This window comes from Hyperoodon ampullatus (assembly GCF_949752795.1).
Source record: "Hyperoodon ampullatus genome assembly, chromosome: 11".
Classification (NCBI taxonomy): domain Eukaryota; kingdom Metazoa; phylum Chordata; class Mammalia; order Artiodactyla; family Ziphiidae; genus Hyperoodon; species Hyperoodon ampullatus.
In genome coordinates, this window is record NC_136924.1 from 25,058,274 (window position 1) to 25,074,737 (window position 16,464).

Below are 16,464 nucleotides of genomic sequence, written 5' to 3' on the forward strand. Positions count from 1 at the left end.
CAATTTGTTTTTTTAATAATCTTTTAGGAAGTTATAGAACCATGTGATAAATTTGAAAAAAAAAATGGCTTAAGGAGCTTAAACTGTGAATTTGAAGCATAGAAAATAGTTTCTGAAACAGTTTGCATTGGAGGAGGGTTATGAATTCATTTCATTGCTACAGAATGAATTGCTCCCTGATAGAATGAGGTAGAAATCTTTCTCACCAAATCCTGAGTTTATTTTATCCTTGTCCCTCACCCTCATCAAACATTTGCCACTCTTTCTAACTGGTGATTCTACAGTACACTTCATGGAAATCTCTGTATCTCTTCTCTCATTTTTCCCTTTAGTCTTTAATATATATTTTCATTTGTCTCAGAAAAACACTTCTTTATACATGTCCTAGCCCTGTTGCTTCCTGCCCAGTGAGGGCTCTTTATTTCTCTCTGGTTTTCTTAGCAGCTGCATCTTTTCCGTCTCCCCTGGTCCCTGTGATCTTTTTTTAAAAAACTTATTTTTATCAGAGTACTCTATGTATGTTGTTTAAAACGTTGCACAGGGCTAAGAGGCACTCACTTCATTCCCACTCCCATCTTCCTCACCAGGAACAAGCACATCTAATGATTTTTAGCTATTTTTTTCTAGTATTTACTTTATATTTTAAAATCATCTGAACATACTACTTTTCCTTGACTCATTAGTTTTAGTCCTCATCTTTAGGCTTCCTCCTGGGTAGGTGGATTTCTGGTTCTTTTACGCTTCTCATCTGCTCAACAAAGTTACATTATAAATTTTGGTTGAATTCATATTCATTAAATACTTAATCCCTATAATCAAGGAGTATTTTATAATTACATTTCCTTTTTTGTATACCCTTTCATTTTTCCTGAAGTTACCAATTGCCTCATTCTTTAAAAACTTGAAATTGCTGGTGAGTCTGCCAACAGCATCATAGAATGCCTTTCACGTGGCAAACTGGCAGATCATTTGGCAGCTCTTTGTTTTTCTATTTTCTTTTTAGGAGACATCCCTCCTAGAGCCATTCAAGTCTGAACAGGTTGCTTTCTCTGCCCACTGCACAGATGTCATACTAGGACTTGCCTCTCTCCTGTTTCCTGGGTCCCGTGTCTCTTTCTCTTATTGTAGTTTCCCCTCTTATTTTGGTGAAACACATTCTCCAGAGGTTCCTGAGAAAGGTTGAATGGAAGTAAAATTTTGAGATTTAGTGCATCTGTAAGTGTCTTTATTCTCTCCTCAAACTACATTACCAGTACGCTGGGTACAGCATTCTAGATTCTGTCATTTTCCCTTAGTTTTTCAGGCATTGCTCCATTGTCTTCTGGCCTCCACTGTTCCTTTGCAGAGGTCTGATGTCATTACAATTCCTGAGCCTTTATCTATGATCTCTTTTTTTCTCTGTGGAAGTGTTAGAATCTTCTCTTCATTAGGTGTTCTGAAATTTATATCTGTTGTTAATAAATGTGATTTTCTTTCTTATTTTTAGCTTTTTCTACCCAGCTTTCTCTTGTATATTGAGAATTGCTTCCTGAGTGATGACGCTGCAGGCAAAGATGAAGCTCTGGCCATTTTGGCCAAACTCATTCTGAACAAAGCAGCACCTCCCACCACTGGCTCCATGGCGATTGAGAAGTACCCTCTGCTTTTCTCAGAACAGACAGTGGGGTAAGTTCTAAGTCTTTATTCCTTGTATTCTTGGTAGGATTACGCATTTAAAAATAATGCATTCAGAATACTGTAAAAACTGAAGATCTACATGTATTAACTGGAAAGATGTCCGTGATACATTGTTATGTGAAAAAAGCAAGTTGTAGGACTTCCCTGGTGGCACAGTGGTTAAGAATCCACCTGCCAATGCAGGGGACACAGGTTCGAGCCCTGGTCCGGGAAGATCCCACATGCCGTGGAACAACTAAGCCCGTGGCCCACAACTACTGAGCCTGCTCTCTAGAGCCCATGAGCTACAACTACTGAGCCCGCGAGCCACAGCTACTGAGCCCACATGCCACAACTGCTGAAGCCCGCATGCCTAGAGCCCGTGCTCCGCAACAAGAGAAGCCTGCACACCGCAACGAAGAGTAGCCCCCGCTTGCCGCAGCTAGAGAAAGCCCGCGCACGGCAACAAAGACCCAGTGCAGCCAAAAATAGATAGATAAATAAATTTTAAAAAATAAATAAACCAAGTTGTAGAAGAGTACGTGATCCCATTTTGCAAAGTTAAAACCAAAAGTATATATAAGCATAGGAACACGTGTGAAAGGATACAGAAACAGGTTATTTAACTTCAAGAGTGTGGTAAGTGAAAGAAAGAGGTCACTATTAATTTTCTTAACCTTTTATTTTAAAACAATTGTATATTCATGTGTGGTTATAATAGGACAGAGAGCTTCCATGTACGTTTCACTTAGTTTCCCCTGGTGGCAACATCTTATTTGACTAGGCCAAAAAGTTCGTTCGGGTTTTCCCGCACGATGTTACGGAACAACCTGAATGAACTTTTTGGCCAACCCAATACAAAAGCTTAGTGCAATATCACAACCAGAAAATTGACATTGGTACAATCCACCAACCTTATTCAGATTTACCAGTTTTACATCACTCATCTCTGTGTTTGTATGTATATGGATATATAGTTCTGTGCAATTTTATCTCATGTCTATTCACAACTACCACCAAAGTCAAGATACAGAGCTGTACCATCACTGCAAGGATCTCTCGTGCTACTTTTTCTTTTTCTTTTCTTTTTTTTTTTTTTTTGCGGTACACGGGCCTCTCACTGTTGTGGCCTGTCCCGCTGCGGAGCACAGGCCCTGTACGCGCAGGCCCAGCAGCCACGGCTCACGGGCGCAGCCACTCTGCGGCACGTGGGATCCTCCCGGACTGGGGCACGAACCCACGCCCCCTGCATCGGCAGGCAGACTCCCAACCACTGCGCCACCAGGGATCCCTCGTGCTACTTTTTAATAGCCACACTCACCCTGTCACTCCCCACTCCATCCCTAACTGCTGGCAACCACTAGTCTTATTCTCCATTTTTACAATTTTGTCATTTCAAGAATATTATATAAATTATGCAGTACAGCTTTTTTTCACTCAACATAATTCCCTTGAGACCCATCTAAGTTGTTGTGTGCATCAGTAATCCACTCCTTTTTATGTTGAGCGTCTTTGTGTGCTATTCCTGAGTAGTATTCCATGGTAATGGATGTAGCCGTCTGTTTAAACATTCACTTGTTGAAAGGAATAACTAGGTCATTCCTGGTTTTTGGCTCGTATGAATAAAGCTGTTATAAACATTCATGTACGCAGCTTTCCATTTCTCTGAGATAAATGCCCCAAAGTGGACTTACTGGGTTATAGGGTAAGGGCATGTTCAGTTTTGGGGCTTTTGTTTTTGTTTTGCAGTTTTTTGTTGTTGTTGTAGTTTTGTTTGTTGCTTCGTTTTATTTTTCATGTTCAGTTTTTGGCGGGCCTCTCACTGTTGCGGCCTCTCCCGTTGCGGAGCACAGGCTCCAGACACGCAGGCTCAGCGGCCATGGCTCATGGACCCAGCCGCTCCACGGCATGTGGGATCTTCCCGGACCGGGGCACAAACCCATGTCCCCTGCATTGGCAGGCAGACTCTTAACCACTGCGCCACCAGGGAAGCCCCATGTTCAGTTTTATAAGAAACTGCCAAATGGTTTTCCAGAGTGACTGTGCCATTTTACGTTCCCAGCAGCAGTATGGGTGATCCAGTTTCTCTGCATCCTTGCCAGTATTTGTTATTTTCACTGTTTTTTTGTTTTTGCCGGCCTGATAGGATATAGTGATATCTATCTCACTGTGGTTTTAATTTGCATTTCCCTAATGGCTAAGGATGTTGAACATCTTTTCATGTGCTTATTTGCCATCTGCATGTCGTCTTTACTGAAATATCTGTTCATTTCCTTGGCCCATTTTCTGATTTGATTGTTTCTTTGCTGTTGAGTTTTGAGAGTGTTTATATATTCTAATACAAGTCCTTTTGTCTGCTTCGTGATGGTGCAAATATTTTCTCCCAGTCTGTAACTTGTCTTCCTTTGCTTAACAAGATTTTTCAGTGGTCAGAGTTTTAAATTTTGATGAGGTCCAATGTATCAACTTTTCCTTTTATGGATAATGCTTTTGATGTCAAGTCTAAGAACTGTTTGCCTAACTATAGGTCCCAAGTATTTTCTCCTATTTTTTTAAGTTTTATCATTTTATGTTTTACATTTAAGTCCATGATCCATTTTGAGTTAATATTTATATAAGGTGTGAAGTTTAGGTCAAGTTTCCTTTTTTGCCTCTGAATGTCCACTGCTCTGGCCACATTTGTTGAAAAGGCTGTTCTTCCTCATTGAACTGCTTTTGCTTTTGTGTCAGAAATCAGCTGGGCACAAGTGTGTGGGACTGTTTCTGGCTCTTATTCTGTTTCATTGATCTATGTGTCTGTCCTCCTTGAATGCCACAATCTTGTTACTATAGCATAAAATAAATCTGGAAATCTTAAAAAAAATTCCTTACACTGTATTCTTCTTTTTCAAGATTGTTTCATCTATTCCTGGTCCTTTGCCCTTTTGTATAAATTTTAGAAGAAACTTGTCTATGTCTACAAAAAAAAAAACACCTTGCTGGGATTTTGATTTGAATTGCATTAAATCTATAGGTCAATTTGGGGAGAATTGACGACCCCCTAAAGAGACACAAAACTGTTACCTTTGTTTATGACAAGAGGATGGTAAAGAGAAGAAAGAAGTGACTATTAGCTTTCAGATTATAAACCTTTGCATTGTTTGAATTGTTAAAAGGTCTATGGATTACTTTCTCAATTTCATTAAAAACAGTACATACTCTTTGGAAGTCGAAACAAAGTTTATGTAAATATTTGAGAGGATTCTGCTTACTATGTTTCAAATAGTTGAGTGGGTGTGCCTCTAGAATTTATAGATCAGGAAACCAGTTCCCTTATCATTCCTAATAAATGGAAGCATACTAACTTAAGGTGAGTGCCACAGTTTCTGTATTTCTTTGTCTAAGAAAACTTCCATCACCCCGTAGAATAATACGTGAATGGTCACCTTTGTCTGAATATTCCTGATCACACTCCATCCACTTATCTCACAGATTTATTGTGAGAATAAAAGGAGATAATCGATGTGAAAAGACTCTTGAGAAGATAAATTTATTCCGTCATTTGACAGATATTTATTGTATCAGACACTGTTCTAGGCACTGGGATATAATAATGAAAAAGAAAAAGGTTTCTTCTTTGGGGGAGATGACAGTCTTGGGGGGACAGGCATGTGAGGCAGATAAACAAGTTAATTTTAGATAGTGATAAAAAGAAAAATAAAACAGGGCTTTGAGATAGAGTAGATAGAGAGGCAGCACTACTCCTGTCTAGAAAGGGGACCTTTGGTCCAATTGTAATGGTGGAAGGATCCAACCTGGCAAAGAAAGGCTGGGTGAAAGGCTTTCCAGGCAGAGGGAAGCATGCTGGCAAAGGCTCTGGGCTGGGAATAAGCCCAGTGTGTTTGAGGAACAAAAGGAAAGCCTGTGTGGATAAAGAGCATTGAGTAAGGAGGAGAGTGGAATGAGAGGAAGTGAGTGAAGGAGGAGAGGGTTGTATCACCCAAGGCCTTACAGGATGAGGTGAGTATGGATTTTATTGGAGGAGCTCATTGGCAGGTGTGACAAAGCAGGGGAATGACATGGCAGCTAATGAGTCATCTTTATAAAGCATCTCAATATTTTATTTGTAAGATTTTTGCCGATTATTGAGTTATGGTTAATACTAGAAAGACTGTATATCAAGGTATAGTGACTTTTAGAAATTACCAGTAAAATTAACTTAGTTATCTCTCATAATTTCCAAGCATTCAGTATCCTGATAAGTATGAAATAAAAGAGAATGCCACTTTTTTGGTTAACTTTAATGATAAAAAGGTATAGGAATAAAAACCTGATATTCTACTTCTATTCCATAATAAGTTAACCAAACTGGACATGGAGGATTAATTATAAAAACAGATCAATTTACTTATTGTTTCTATGACTTTTCTTTCCACTGGATTTCTGTCTTTTACATAGGACTGAGGTATAGTTCACTGGCAAAAATAGAGGCAAACAAGAATACCACCAAAGTAACAGATACCTAAAACTGAATGTCATATTAGAAAATAGTGTTGAGTAACCACTTATCAGATTAAAGCCTCAGAGGAAGTTACTTCTTGCTTTTTTTTTGGCCACACGGCATGCGGGATCTTACTTCCCCAACCAGGGATCAAACCCACACTCCCTACAGTGGAAGAGTAGAGTCTTAACCACTGGACCGCCAGGGAAGTCCAAAAGTTACTTCTAAGTCATAATCATTTTAGCGACATTTGTCAAATTCACTGTGATTCCTTTGCAACATCATTCTCCACATTTGTGAAGCAGTAAAATTCATGTCAGAAAGGAAAGGGGGGATGGAGGAAGTCAGTTCATGCCAATAAATTACCTCTCCAGTTCTTAAACACGTGTCCAACAGCACAAAATTCAGAAATAATACCTAAAACTGGAAGAGAGTTGCTTTTAGTTATGAAGCAAATTAAAATAGAAAATAGAAGAAAGTAGAACTAATGGGGTTGAAAAAGTCTGTCGCTGAAAAATCAGTAAATGAGTCACTTTTGTTTAGTTATTTGTATTCAACTGTCACCACCAGTTCCTTCCTTCCCGCTAATGCTCCATGCATGGAAAGGAACCAATTTTATTTCAAACTTCAGAGGGCAAGAGCGATTATATCCTCTCTTATTTTAAATATTTGTTTCTTTTCTTCCTTCAGATCCAATATAAGGCAGAAGAAGACCAGATCCAAGGGAGGAAAGGAACAGATCTCAGTATTAGATCATCTTTTATCTATAATTCAGTTACCCCCAAATAAAGAGACTACTTACCTTTCATGGTCTTGGGCGGCCCTTGTCGTGTTACCTCATATTAGGTGAGAAAATCAACTGTGTTTAATTGTGAAAGGTGTTTTAGCAAGCTGATGAAAACATTTATTAGCCATTTTTTGCCATTTCATGAAAAAGCCATTGAATGCTAGTCTGAGCATTTCCCTTTTTCTCCCCACTTCTTGGACAGACCCCTGGAGAAAGAGAAGGTGATACCCCTAGTCACCTGCTTCATAGAGTCACTCTTCATGACTGTTGACAGAGGGAGCTTTGGAAAAGGTCAGTTACAATCACCATTTGTTCTCTTGTCTGTCTTTTCTGGCACACCCAGAGTAACTGTAAACACACAGATACCAGAGAATAGTACTGCCGTTGTGTTCTGGCAGAACCCCCTGTATGTAAATAGGAAAAAAAGACTGAGATGGAGGCGTTACCCTTGTACCTCATAATGTGATGACAAAGTCAGGACAGCTTGAACACTTGCTGAGTCCAAAGGTGAAGTAGTAGAAGGCTGCCATGGTCTAAGAAATCAGACTCAACTTCGAGTCCCAGCTTGTGTCTTGTTCCTGTCTTCCACGCCCAGTCTAGCCCTGGTATACACTTGTGCTACAGGCATTTGCTTACCTAGAGCAAGACACTTTCTTGTATGTCCCTCTGGCTACCATTGCACATGTGTCCCTCCTGCCTGGAGTTCTTTCTAGGTCTTTCATCATTTGGTGAACTCATACTTAGCTTTCAAAACTCAGCTCAGGGCTTCCCTGGTGGCGCAGTGGTTAAGAATCCACCTGCCAATGCAGGGGACACGGGCTCGAGCCCTGGTCCAGGAAGATCCCACACGCCGCGGAGCAACTAAGCCCGTGTGCCACAACTACTAAGCCTGTGCTCTAGAGCCCACGAGCCACAACTACTGAAGCTTGCGAGCCTAGAGCCCGTGCTCCGCAACAAGAGAAGCCACCGCAATGAGAAGCCTGCACACCGCAACAGAGAGTAGCCCTCGCTCGCTGCAACTAGAGAAAGCCCGCGCGCAGCAAAGACCCAAGGCAGCCAAAAATAAATAAATAAAATTAAATTAAAAACTCAGCTCAAACACAGTACCTCTAGAAAGGTCTTCGTGACTCATACAGGCAGAATTAGACTGCCCTGCCCCAAACACCATTTCCTGTTGTATACTTGTCCATCTCCCCCAACTATCTGAGAACAGCAATTTAAAAGTAGGTATTTTGATCAAAATAAGATTAATAAAAAAAAAATTTTGCTACAAAAATAAATAATAATAGGTGTTTTGTTTTATTCTAGCATGGTATTTTTTTCCCTAACACATGTGTATAGTACTCATTCATTTAAATATTAATTGCTAGGTTCTGTGTTAGATACTAAACAGACATGTTAGAGAATAAAGTAGACCTGCCCCATTTCCAGTGCTCAGTAGCCACATGTGGCTAGTGGCTACCATATTGGATTGTGAGTACATTTGGCAGAAATATAGAGCCTTTCTACCACTGCAGAAAGGAAGTTCTGTTGGATAGCCCTTTTCTAACTAGAGCAGGTGTTGGCAAAATATTTGTGTAAAAGACAATACAGTAAATATTTTAGCTTTTGTGGGCCACATTCAGTCTTCAGTCTTTGCGGCATATTCTGTTTGTTTGTTTGTTGTTTTAAACAATCCTTTAAAAATGTGAAAAGCATTCTTAGTTTGCTGGCCATATAAAAACAGACTACCCGCAAGATCTGACTAATGGGCCATAGTTTGCCAACCTCTGGTCTAGGATTAAATGATTATCTAATTAATATAAATTGAGTCAATTATAGGTAGTAGCCATTGGATATGTGATTTCTTATAAATTGGAGTCATAAAATCAACATGAGTTTTACACAAAGATAATTTCTTAGCTTTTGAAAAGTCTAAGTCTATTCTCAAAAGTTCTAATTTTGATAATACCAGTTGGTAGAACCATTGAATTTTCTCCTCATCTCAGTTGAAGGGAACGTACATTTTTATTCTCTATTTCCGAATATATTTTTCTCTTAAGAAAGTTAAAATATAAGACTTGGAACCCCTTTTCAGTTCCTTTCTGTTATATTCTGACATTTGACAGATAATCCTTTAGAAGGCACAGATTCACTTTAAGAACTCTGTATAAATACCAAGTGGTAGATAAAATGAGATGTCTATAGTTATTGTGTCAAAGAAGTAATGGGTTTTCTCCTGTTTTTCTGCCTTAAGGAAACTTATTTGTTCTTTGTCAAGCTGTAAATACTCTGCTAAGTTTGGAAGAATCTTCTGAACTTCTTCATCTGGTTTCTGTGGAACGTGTGAAGAATTTAGTATTGTGAGTAAACATATCTTACATTGAGCTTAATAATGAATGAAATATAAAAGCTTCTGTGTTGGCAAAATCTTGGATCTATTTTTTACCTGAGTTGTATTCCTGTAGGAAATTTATTATTGATTTAAATCCTCCAGTTAAAATAAGAACATTTTTGGATACAGTCTTTAAATACAGATTCATCTTTGTGAAAGGGTATTTTACTGTGTATGTAAATTAGTGTTGCAGAGTGAAGTGGGTGTATAATGCTGGTCACATGACATGGCACCGTGGCTCCAACATACACGTTTCTGCTTTCACAGTGTTTCTCAGCTTGACAAACTTAGCACTTCAGAAAACTTTCCTGTGGTCCTTTTACTACATACCAAAACAATCCAGTTTTGGGGGTTTTTTTAAGTTTATTTTGATTTGGGTCATAGCACAGGGCCGTTACTGGGAGCCATTCATTGCTCGGTTTAGCACCCTTTCTAAAGGTCAGGCGTTTTAAAAATCTTGTGAAGTAGTAGTTTGCTTCTGTTTCTGGAGTCTAGTACATTTTATTTACATGCTTTTAACAACAGATTTGCTCATTTACTTCATTCAATAAGTATTCATTGCTTTTCTCATGTACCAGGCCCTATTCTTGGCACTGGGAGACACAGTAAATGAAACACACAATTCCCTGCCTTCATGGAGCTAACACACTAGCAAGAAGATATACTAAACAAAATAAACAAGTAAAATATATGGCATGTTAGACAGTAGTAAAGTCGGGACAGCGAGAGTCTGGAGGCTGGGGACAAATAGGAGTTTTAACTAGGGAAGGCCTCACCAAGGAGATATTTCAGCAGAAACCCAGAAGCAGCAAGGGAGTAAGCCCTGGGGATGGGATATCTGGGACCTGGGGCACTCTGTCCCAAACCCAGGGAAGATGTGAGTGCCGAGGCTCTGTGTGGGTGCCTTGCTTGAGCAGCAAGGAACTATTGTAGCTGAGTAGAGCGAGGAGAGGGTAGTACGAGAGGAGAGAGGAGGATATGGGGGGCGTGGTGGCAGGCAGCGTTTGACCTTTGGCCATTGTAGGGCCTTGGCTTTTACTGTGAGTGAAAGGGGAAGCCACAGGAGGTGTTTTTGGCAGGAGAGTGGCGAAGGCCAAACTAGGATCACTCAAGCTGCTATATCGAGAAGAGACTGAAGGAGGGTAAAGGAGACCAGTTAAAAGACTTAGTGCAGTAATCCAGAATCTCTGTACGTTCCCCAATCTGGGCAAGGCCACTGTCTCTCTATTGTTAATTGAATTGCTTTAAATTTTTTTAAGGAGGAGTTTTTCTTTGTTGTCTTCCTACTTACGGTAATCCGTATGTGTTCCCTTTTTTTTTTTTTTTTTTTTTTGCGGTACAAGGGCCTCTCACTGCAGCAGATGCGCAGGCTCAGCGGCCATGGCTTATGGGCCCAGCCGCTCCGCGGCATGTGGGATCTTCCCGGACCGGGGCACGAACCCGTGTCCCCTGCATCGGCAGGCGGACTCTCAACCACTGTGCCACCAGGGAAGCCCCCCCCCTTTTTTTTAAGTCATTCTGTTTAAACTTCTCACACTGTATTCTTTGGTGGGAACAATTTAAGGCATCTGTGGAGGTTTTAAAACAGAAAAGCATGCATAACAGAGTGGGATTTGTCTGTCCCCTGTGGAAGGCCAGCTGGCATCCCGGGCAGGTGCTTTTAACCTAGGAGGCCCAGAAACCTCTAATAGGAGCGAATCGGCTTGGAGGGTGGCAGTGCAAGTTTTCATTTGTGAAAGTTGTAGATGCAGGCCTCAGTGCTGGGTGCTGCACTAGCTACTGGTTACGCCGGAGGTTTCACAGCCAAGACAACCCGGATTTGAACCTTGTCTTCATCACTTACTAGCTAGATAGCCTTGAGTAAGTTAGTTAATCTCAACTTTATTCTCTCTCAAAAGGGAGTAGCAGTACTTCCCTCGTGGAGATTGAATTAGACTGTGCGTGCAGTAATAACAATACACAAATTGCATTTATTGAATTTTTATTATGTGCCGGTCACTCTTCTGAGTACTTTCCGTACATTATTATTACGTTATTATTGTAATCCTCACAACAACTCCCTGAGGTATAGGTACTGTTAACATTGTAGAAGGGGGAACTCGAGTTCTTAAATAAATCCAGAACCCCAGCTGCTCAGCACCCGCTGCCACCCTGGTCTCCACCTCCATCTCTCATCTGGATGACTGCAGTAGCCGCCTAACGAGTTTCCTTGCCTCCATCCTTGCCCTGCTGCTGTCTGTTTTGTACCCAACAACAAGGATGATTCTTTTCCGTGAAAGAGAACATGTCACTCTTTAGCCAACAACCCTCGGAAATAGTGATTTTCAACCACGGGCCGTTCTGGAGATGTTTCTGGTCATCGCAGCTGGGGGCTGCTACTGGAGTGTGGTGGGTAAGGAGCGCCCTGCTGTGCACTGGACAGCCTCACAACAAAGAGTCGCCTGGCCCGCGTGAGCAGAGCCACTGATGAGAAACCCTGCTCTCGCGGCACCCAGCCTGCTCGGGATAAAACCCGCAGTCCTCATCATGTTCCTCGGGGCTCTGTGTAATCTAGGCCCTGGCTTCTGGCCTCACCCCCAGCCACTCCCCCTTGTTCGCTCCGTTCCAGCTGCACTGGTCTCCTCGATTCTCCTCACATAGGCAAGCACACCTGTCTGGGACTTGGCATCGCTGCTCCCTCTGCCGGGAATGCTTTTCTTCCAGGTGCCTTTTGGCTCACTTCTTGACTTCCTTCAGCCTCTGCCTTCCGTGACCACCCCCATATCACACAGCACTCCTCTCCACCTCCTTGCCCTCTCACCCTCTCCCCTGCGCACCAGTCTCTCAGTCCAGCCTCCTTTTCCTGACTCACTTTTCTCCATTGTCCTCGTCACTGTCATTATTTATGGTTTACATGTGGGTGACCTTCCCCTATTAGACTATAAGCTCCAGGAGGATAGGGACTTTTTCCTTGGTTTCCTGCTATAGCCAGTATCTAGAAAAGTCACTGGTACATGGTAGGTACTCAGTAAATATTTGTTGGAGGATAGCACATAGTGGTTAAGTGGCTTGTCCAGGGTTACATGGATGATGATGATGATGGGCTGGCTTCAAGCCTGGGCTGCCCTACCCCAGAGGTGATGTGCCGGCCCCCTGCTCTGTACTGCTTCCCTCATAGCTCAGTACCCGGCACATGGAAAACACTCAGTGAATATTATATATCCCCCCGTATGTCACTGTCACTTATGAGTATGTGGATTGAAAAGACGGCATTTGACGTCAGTCAAAATACCATATTATAATCCTGCCTCTGCCTCTGCCTCTGGCTGTGTGTCTTTCCTTGAGTGTGTGGCTCACTGTTGGTGGACCTCAGCTTCTTCATGTCTCAAGTGATGCTAAATGTCCATGTAAAACTTTCACCTGTTCCCTCTTACATTTCCTTCATCAGTGATAATTTTCTGTGGTTTCTAGTATAGCCTAAGTTCTCTGTGGTGTATGGTACAGTTTGGGCCTAATAAATATCTCATTGCAGAGCGTTTCCTTTGGAACCATCCGTGTTGCTGTTGGCTGATCTCTATTATCAGAGATTATCCTTATGTGGCTGCAGGGGGCCACTTTCAGAGGAAGCTCTAATGGAATTATTTCCCAAGTTACGAGCCAACATTTCAACGGGCATATCCAAGGTACTGCGGCTTCGTGGTGTGTTCTCTGCCTCCCATCTTCTGTTTTATACGTGTATTGCCAGTGGTTGTCAGAGCTCCTTAATCAGAAAATGCTGCTGTGGGGTGGTTTCTATTTAAAGCAGTGATTCCTAAACACTGACCTACAAACTGATTTCAGCAGGATTAATTGGGGCGCTTACTAAAAATACAAATTCTGGGTTCCAACACCCTCACATTCTGATTCTGCAGGCATAGGGTGGAAGTGACGTATCTGCATGATTTTTCAAAGCTCTGTAGGTGATTCTGCTGCTCATTCAGGTGTATAGAAATACCTGAACATGTTATTTAGAAAGAAAAATCATTAATTTCAGTGGAATTGTAAGCTTAATCAGATTCTTTGCGCTTATTTACAGAGATGCTTATAGTGTCATAGTTCAAAGAAGCAACACCATTTTATGAGCAACCTTATCTTCTCAGTCTAGTCTGGTCATTAATTGTTCCACGTACCATTTGAATAAGGTGTCGGTTGGTGTTGAATATGAAATAAGGAATAGAATAAACATGTATTACTCTGACAAGTGGTATATCTTTCATAATTCCATGAAACTTAGGTCTCACTGACTCTTAATCAGTTTCTTATGTTTAAACGTTGGAGTTTGAAACATGCCTTTTAATTTCTCTAGATTCGGCTTTTGACAATAAGGATCCTAAACCACTTTGAGGTTCGGCTTCCGGAATTAATGGAGGTATTTTAACTGTTCATTTTGGGTAACTTTTAAAAAATGTAACTTGACATATTGTTTTCCAAAATGATAATTTTACAGAAAATTCAAATACCGTGTAAATATCTATCACAAAGTTTGAAAAAAACTTTTTGCAATTCTTATTCCCATCCCCTCAGCAAGGCCACCACTGAAAATCCACAGTTAGTTGGTGACTGTTCTTTCAGACTTTTTGTATATACACACATCATTTAAACAAATGGTGTCATGTAAGTTTTTCCATATCCGTACCTCTAGCCCTACCTCATTTCTTTTGAAGTTTGAATAGTGCCCCACAGTTTAAAATATTGTATTTAACCAGTTCCCTCTTGATGGATGCTTAGGTGGGTTGTTGGTAGTTTTTCAGCATTTCTAATAATACTGCCGTGAACATCCTTACACAGATATCTTTGTTCAGGGAAACATTTCAGTAATGCAAATGACTACTTCCAGAAGTAGAAATTACTTCTACTTAGAAGTAGAATTGTACAGTGAAAGTATATATACATTTTCTTTATTTCAAAAAATATTGCCAATCAACTTGAGTGATTTTGAGAATTACTTTCCTGTTTTTTGCTTGTCATGTCTATGCCAGACACTAAACCTAGATTATCTACCGAAAAGTAAATGACGTGAGGAAGAATGAATCAGTTACTCAAAAAATGTGTTGCTTATTTAATTTAAAACGTTAATATATGCCAGTTTTTCTTTTTTAGACTTCTGTTCACATTTAATGTTCTTTTTGGAAAATCAAAATACTGACCTGCCTCCTGGTTTCCTCTGGTTGTTCAGGATGACGGGCTCTCAGAGCGTCAGTCTGTCTTTGCTATATTACGCCAGGCAGAACTTGTGCCAGCAACTGTGAATGATTACAGAGAGAAGCTTCTTCATTTGAGAAAACTAAGACATGATGTGGTACAGACTGCAGTCCCTGATGGGCCGTTACAGGAGGTAAAAACAGTGTTTTTGGGGTTTTTTTTTTTAACTCAGTTTACACTTTAAAGTCTGTTTAGCTGGCATTTGAAAAAAGAGAAGCATACTAAATAGTCACCAAAAAGAAAAAGACAGAGAGAAAGAATTTTTAAAAGCAAGAATTATTAAAAAAAAGAAATTAAAACTAAGTAAATACCCAGTTCTGTTCAGTGCTTTGAGTTAAATGGCTCTGCAGCCTTTTCAACAGTAGAAATAATTTACTATCCTCCCTTCTCCTGAGTATGTGTGTAGTGTGTGAGGGTAGGTAGTAGGTGGCAGCAGGAGGAACAAGGTCAAGTTGACAGACTGATACTCGTCTCCAGATTTGTTCACTGCTGCAGGACGTCAGCCCTCTACCTTTTGTATCAGGGATTTTCCATCCATGACCCTTGAGGATACATCACTATCCCTTTGGGAAGAAGGCCAAGTGGAGGCATTCCCCTTTCAAGCAGAGCAGTTCTTTTCTTAACCTGTTCTGTGTATCAGCGTCCTGCGTTATGTTCCATTTGGAAAAGGGCTCTGCTGCTAAGGTAGACACAAGCACCCCACCCCCAAATAATAATAGAACTACCACTTTACCTGATGTTTCCTGAGCGAATGGGGTTGCTAGTGACAGTGACTGTCATTCCAAAAGGAGACTGAAAACTTCAGACCCTCTGAACTGAACTCTTTTAATGCCTAGTTTTGAGAACTCACACACCTGCTTATAAAGCCTCAGCTGCCATTCACATAGTGCTTTGCTGGGTTCTTTGGCACCTGTGCTTTACTGATTACCGTTCAAGTTTTGTCTTGTCAGGTGATGGCAGTATTTGTTAGGAGTGAATTTAATCATGAGTCAAATCTGTTTATTCAAATATATCCTTTATTCGTGAACGTCTGGAGTGAGTTTGAATACTATGTTCTCTTAAGTGATTCTTCTCTGTTAAATAGTGAGTGACATTTTGGGGAGAGGAGGAAAATGACTGTACCTGAATTTTGGATTGGCATCTGCAAGTTTTTTCTTAAAGCAGAAGCTTCTTTCCAAACCTCAGGTTGTCCAAGTCAGGATCCTTGCATTTTGGTGCTGATCTAAACTAATTTCCTATGCTTGCAGATACCACTTCGTTATCTGTTAGGCATGTTATATGTTAACTTCAGTGCTCTCTGGGATCCTGTTATTGAACTCATAAGGTAAGCCTGGGTGAAATGGATGAAGCTGTTGTGCTTTCACTACTGCAGAATGATGATGGAGCCAGTATTATACTCTGGGGTGTGATTTAAGTGAATGGGTGTGTATGGTATTTATAGCTACCTTAAAGCCTTTGTGGGACAAGGTGAAGAAAAAGTAAACATTAATTATTCTATCTGGTGCCAAGTTTTTGACAATTCAAGTGTTTTATATATGTTTCTCTGTACTTTGAAATAACTTTGGAGAACTTTCTCTTTTCACTTTATTTTATACACCTGTATTATTGAATTTTTTTACAGTAATAAGTACTGTATAATAATTGTATAATTTTATTTATATATATTGAGTCACTGAGCCAAACTTCAATTTAAAAATTAAAAGTTTAATTTAAAACCCTTGTTGTCTAGTATCCAAAACCCTTTAGCTCTAAAAAGGACCTTCATAATCACATAAAAAATACATATGTTGTGCCTCATTTATAGACAACTGTCTTTCTGCAGGTATTTGTCTTCAGAGGGCCTACTCTGGCTTTTTGTCAGATTGGAAATATATTATGTGTGGCCTCTCAAAACCCTAAATATTAGACCTTAGCAGAACAGGCATTTTGAAAAATAAAGTACAAAAG

The 16,464-nt window shown here is 40.5% G+C and overlaps 1 protein-coding gene across 2 annotated transcripts in view; it reads left to right on the forward strand.

Moving 5' to 3' along the window:
* The window catches only part of UTP20 (UTP20 small subunit processome component), a gene marked incomplete at its 5' end in the record, with an annotated part of 91,156 nt that overhangs the window by 11,692 nt on the left and 63,000 nt on the right, over window positions 1-16,464 (forward strand). For both annotated transcript variants that reach the window (XM_079715022.1, XM_079715023.1), the window contains 8 exons: window positions 1,487-1,665; window positions 6,827-6,982; window positions 7,126-7,214; window positions 9,160-9,265; window positions 12,809-12,959; window positions 13,622-13,684; window positions 14,492-14,650; window positions 15,765-15,841. In XM_079715022.1, the coding sequence (XP_079571148.1) occupies window positions 1,487-1,665; window positions 6,827-6,982; window positions 7,126-7,214; window positions 9,160-9,265; window positions 12,809-12,959; window positions 13,622-13,684; window positions 14,492-14,650; window positions 15,765-15,841 (980 nt within the window). The remainder of the gene's footprint in view (window positions 1-1,486; window positions 1,666-6,826; window positions 6,983-7,125; window positions 7,215-9,159; window positions 9,266-12,808; window positions 12,960-13,621; window positions 13,685-14,491; window positions 14,651-15,764; window positions 15,842-16,464) is intronic.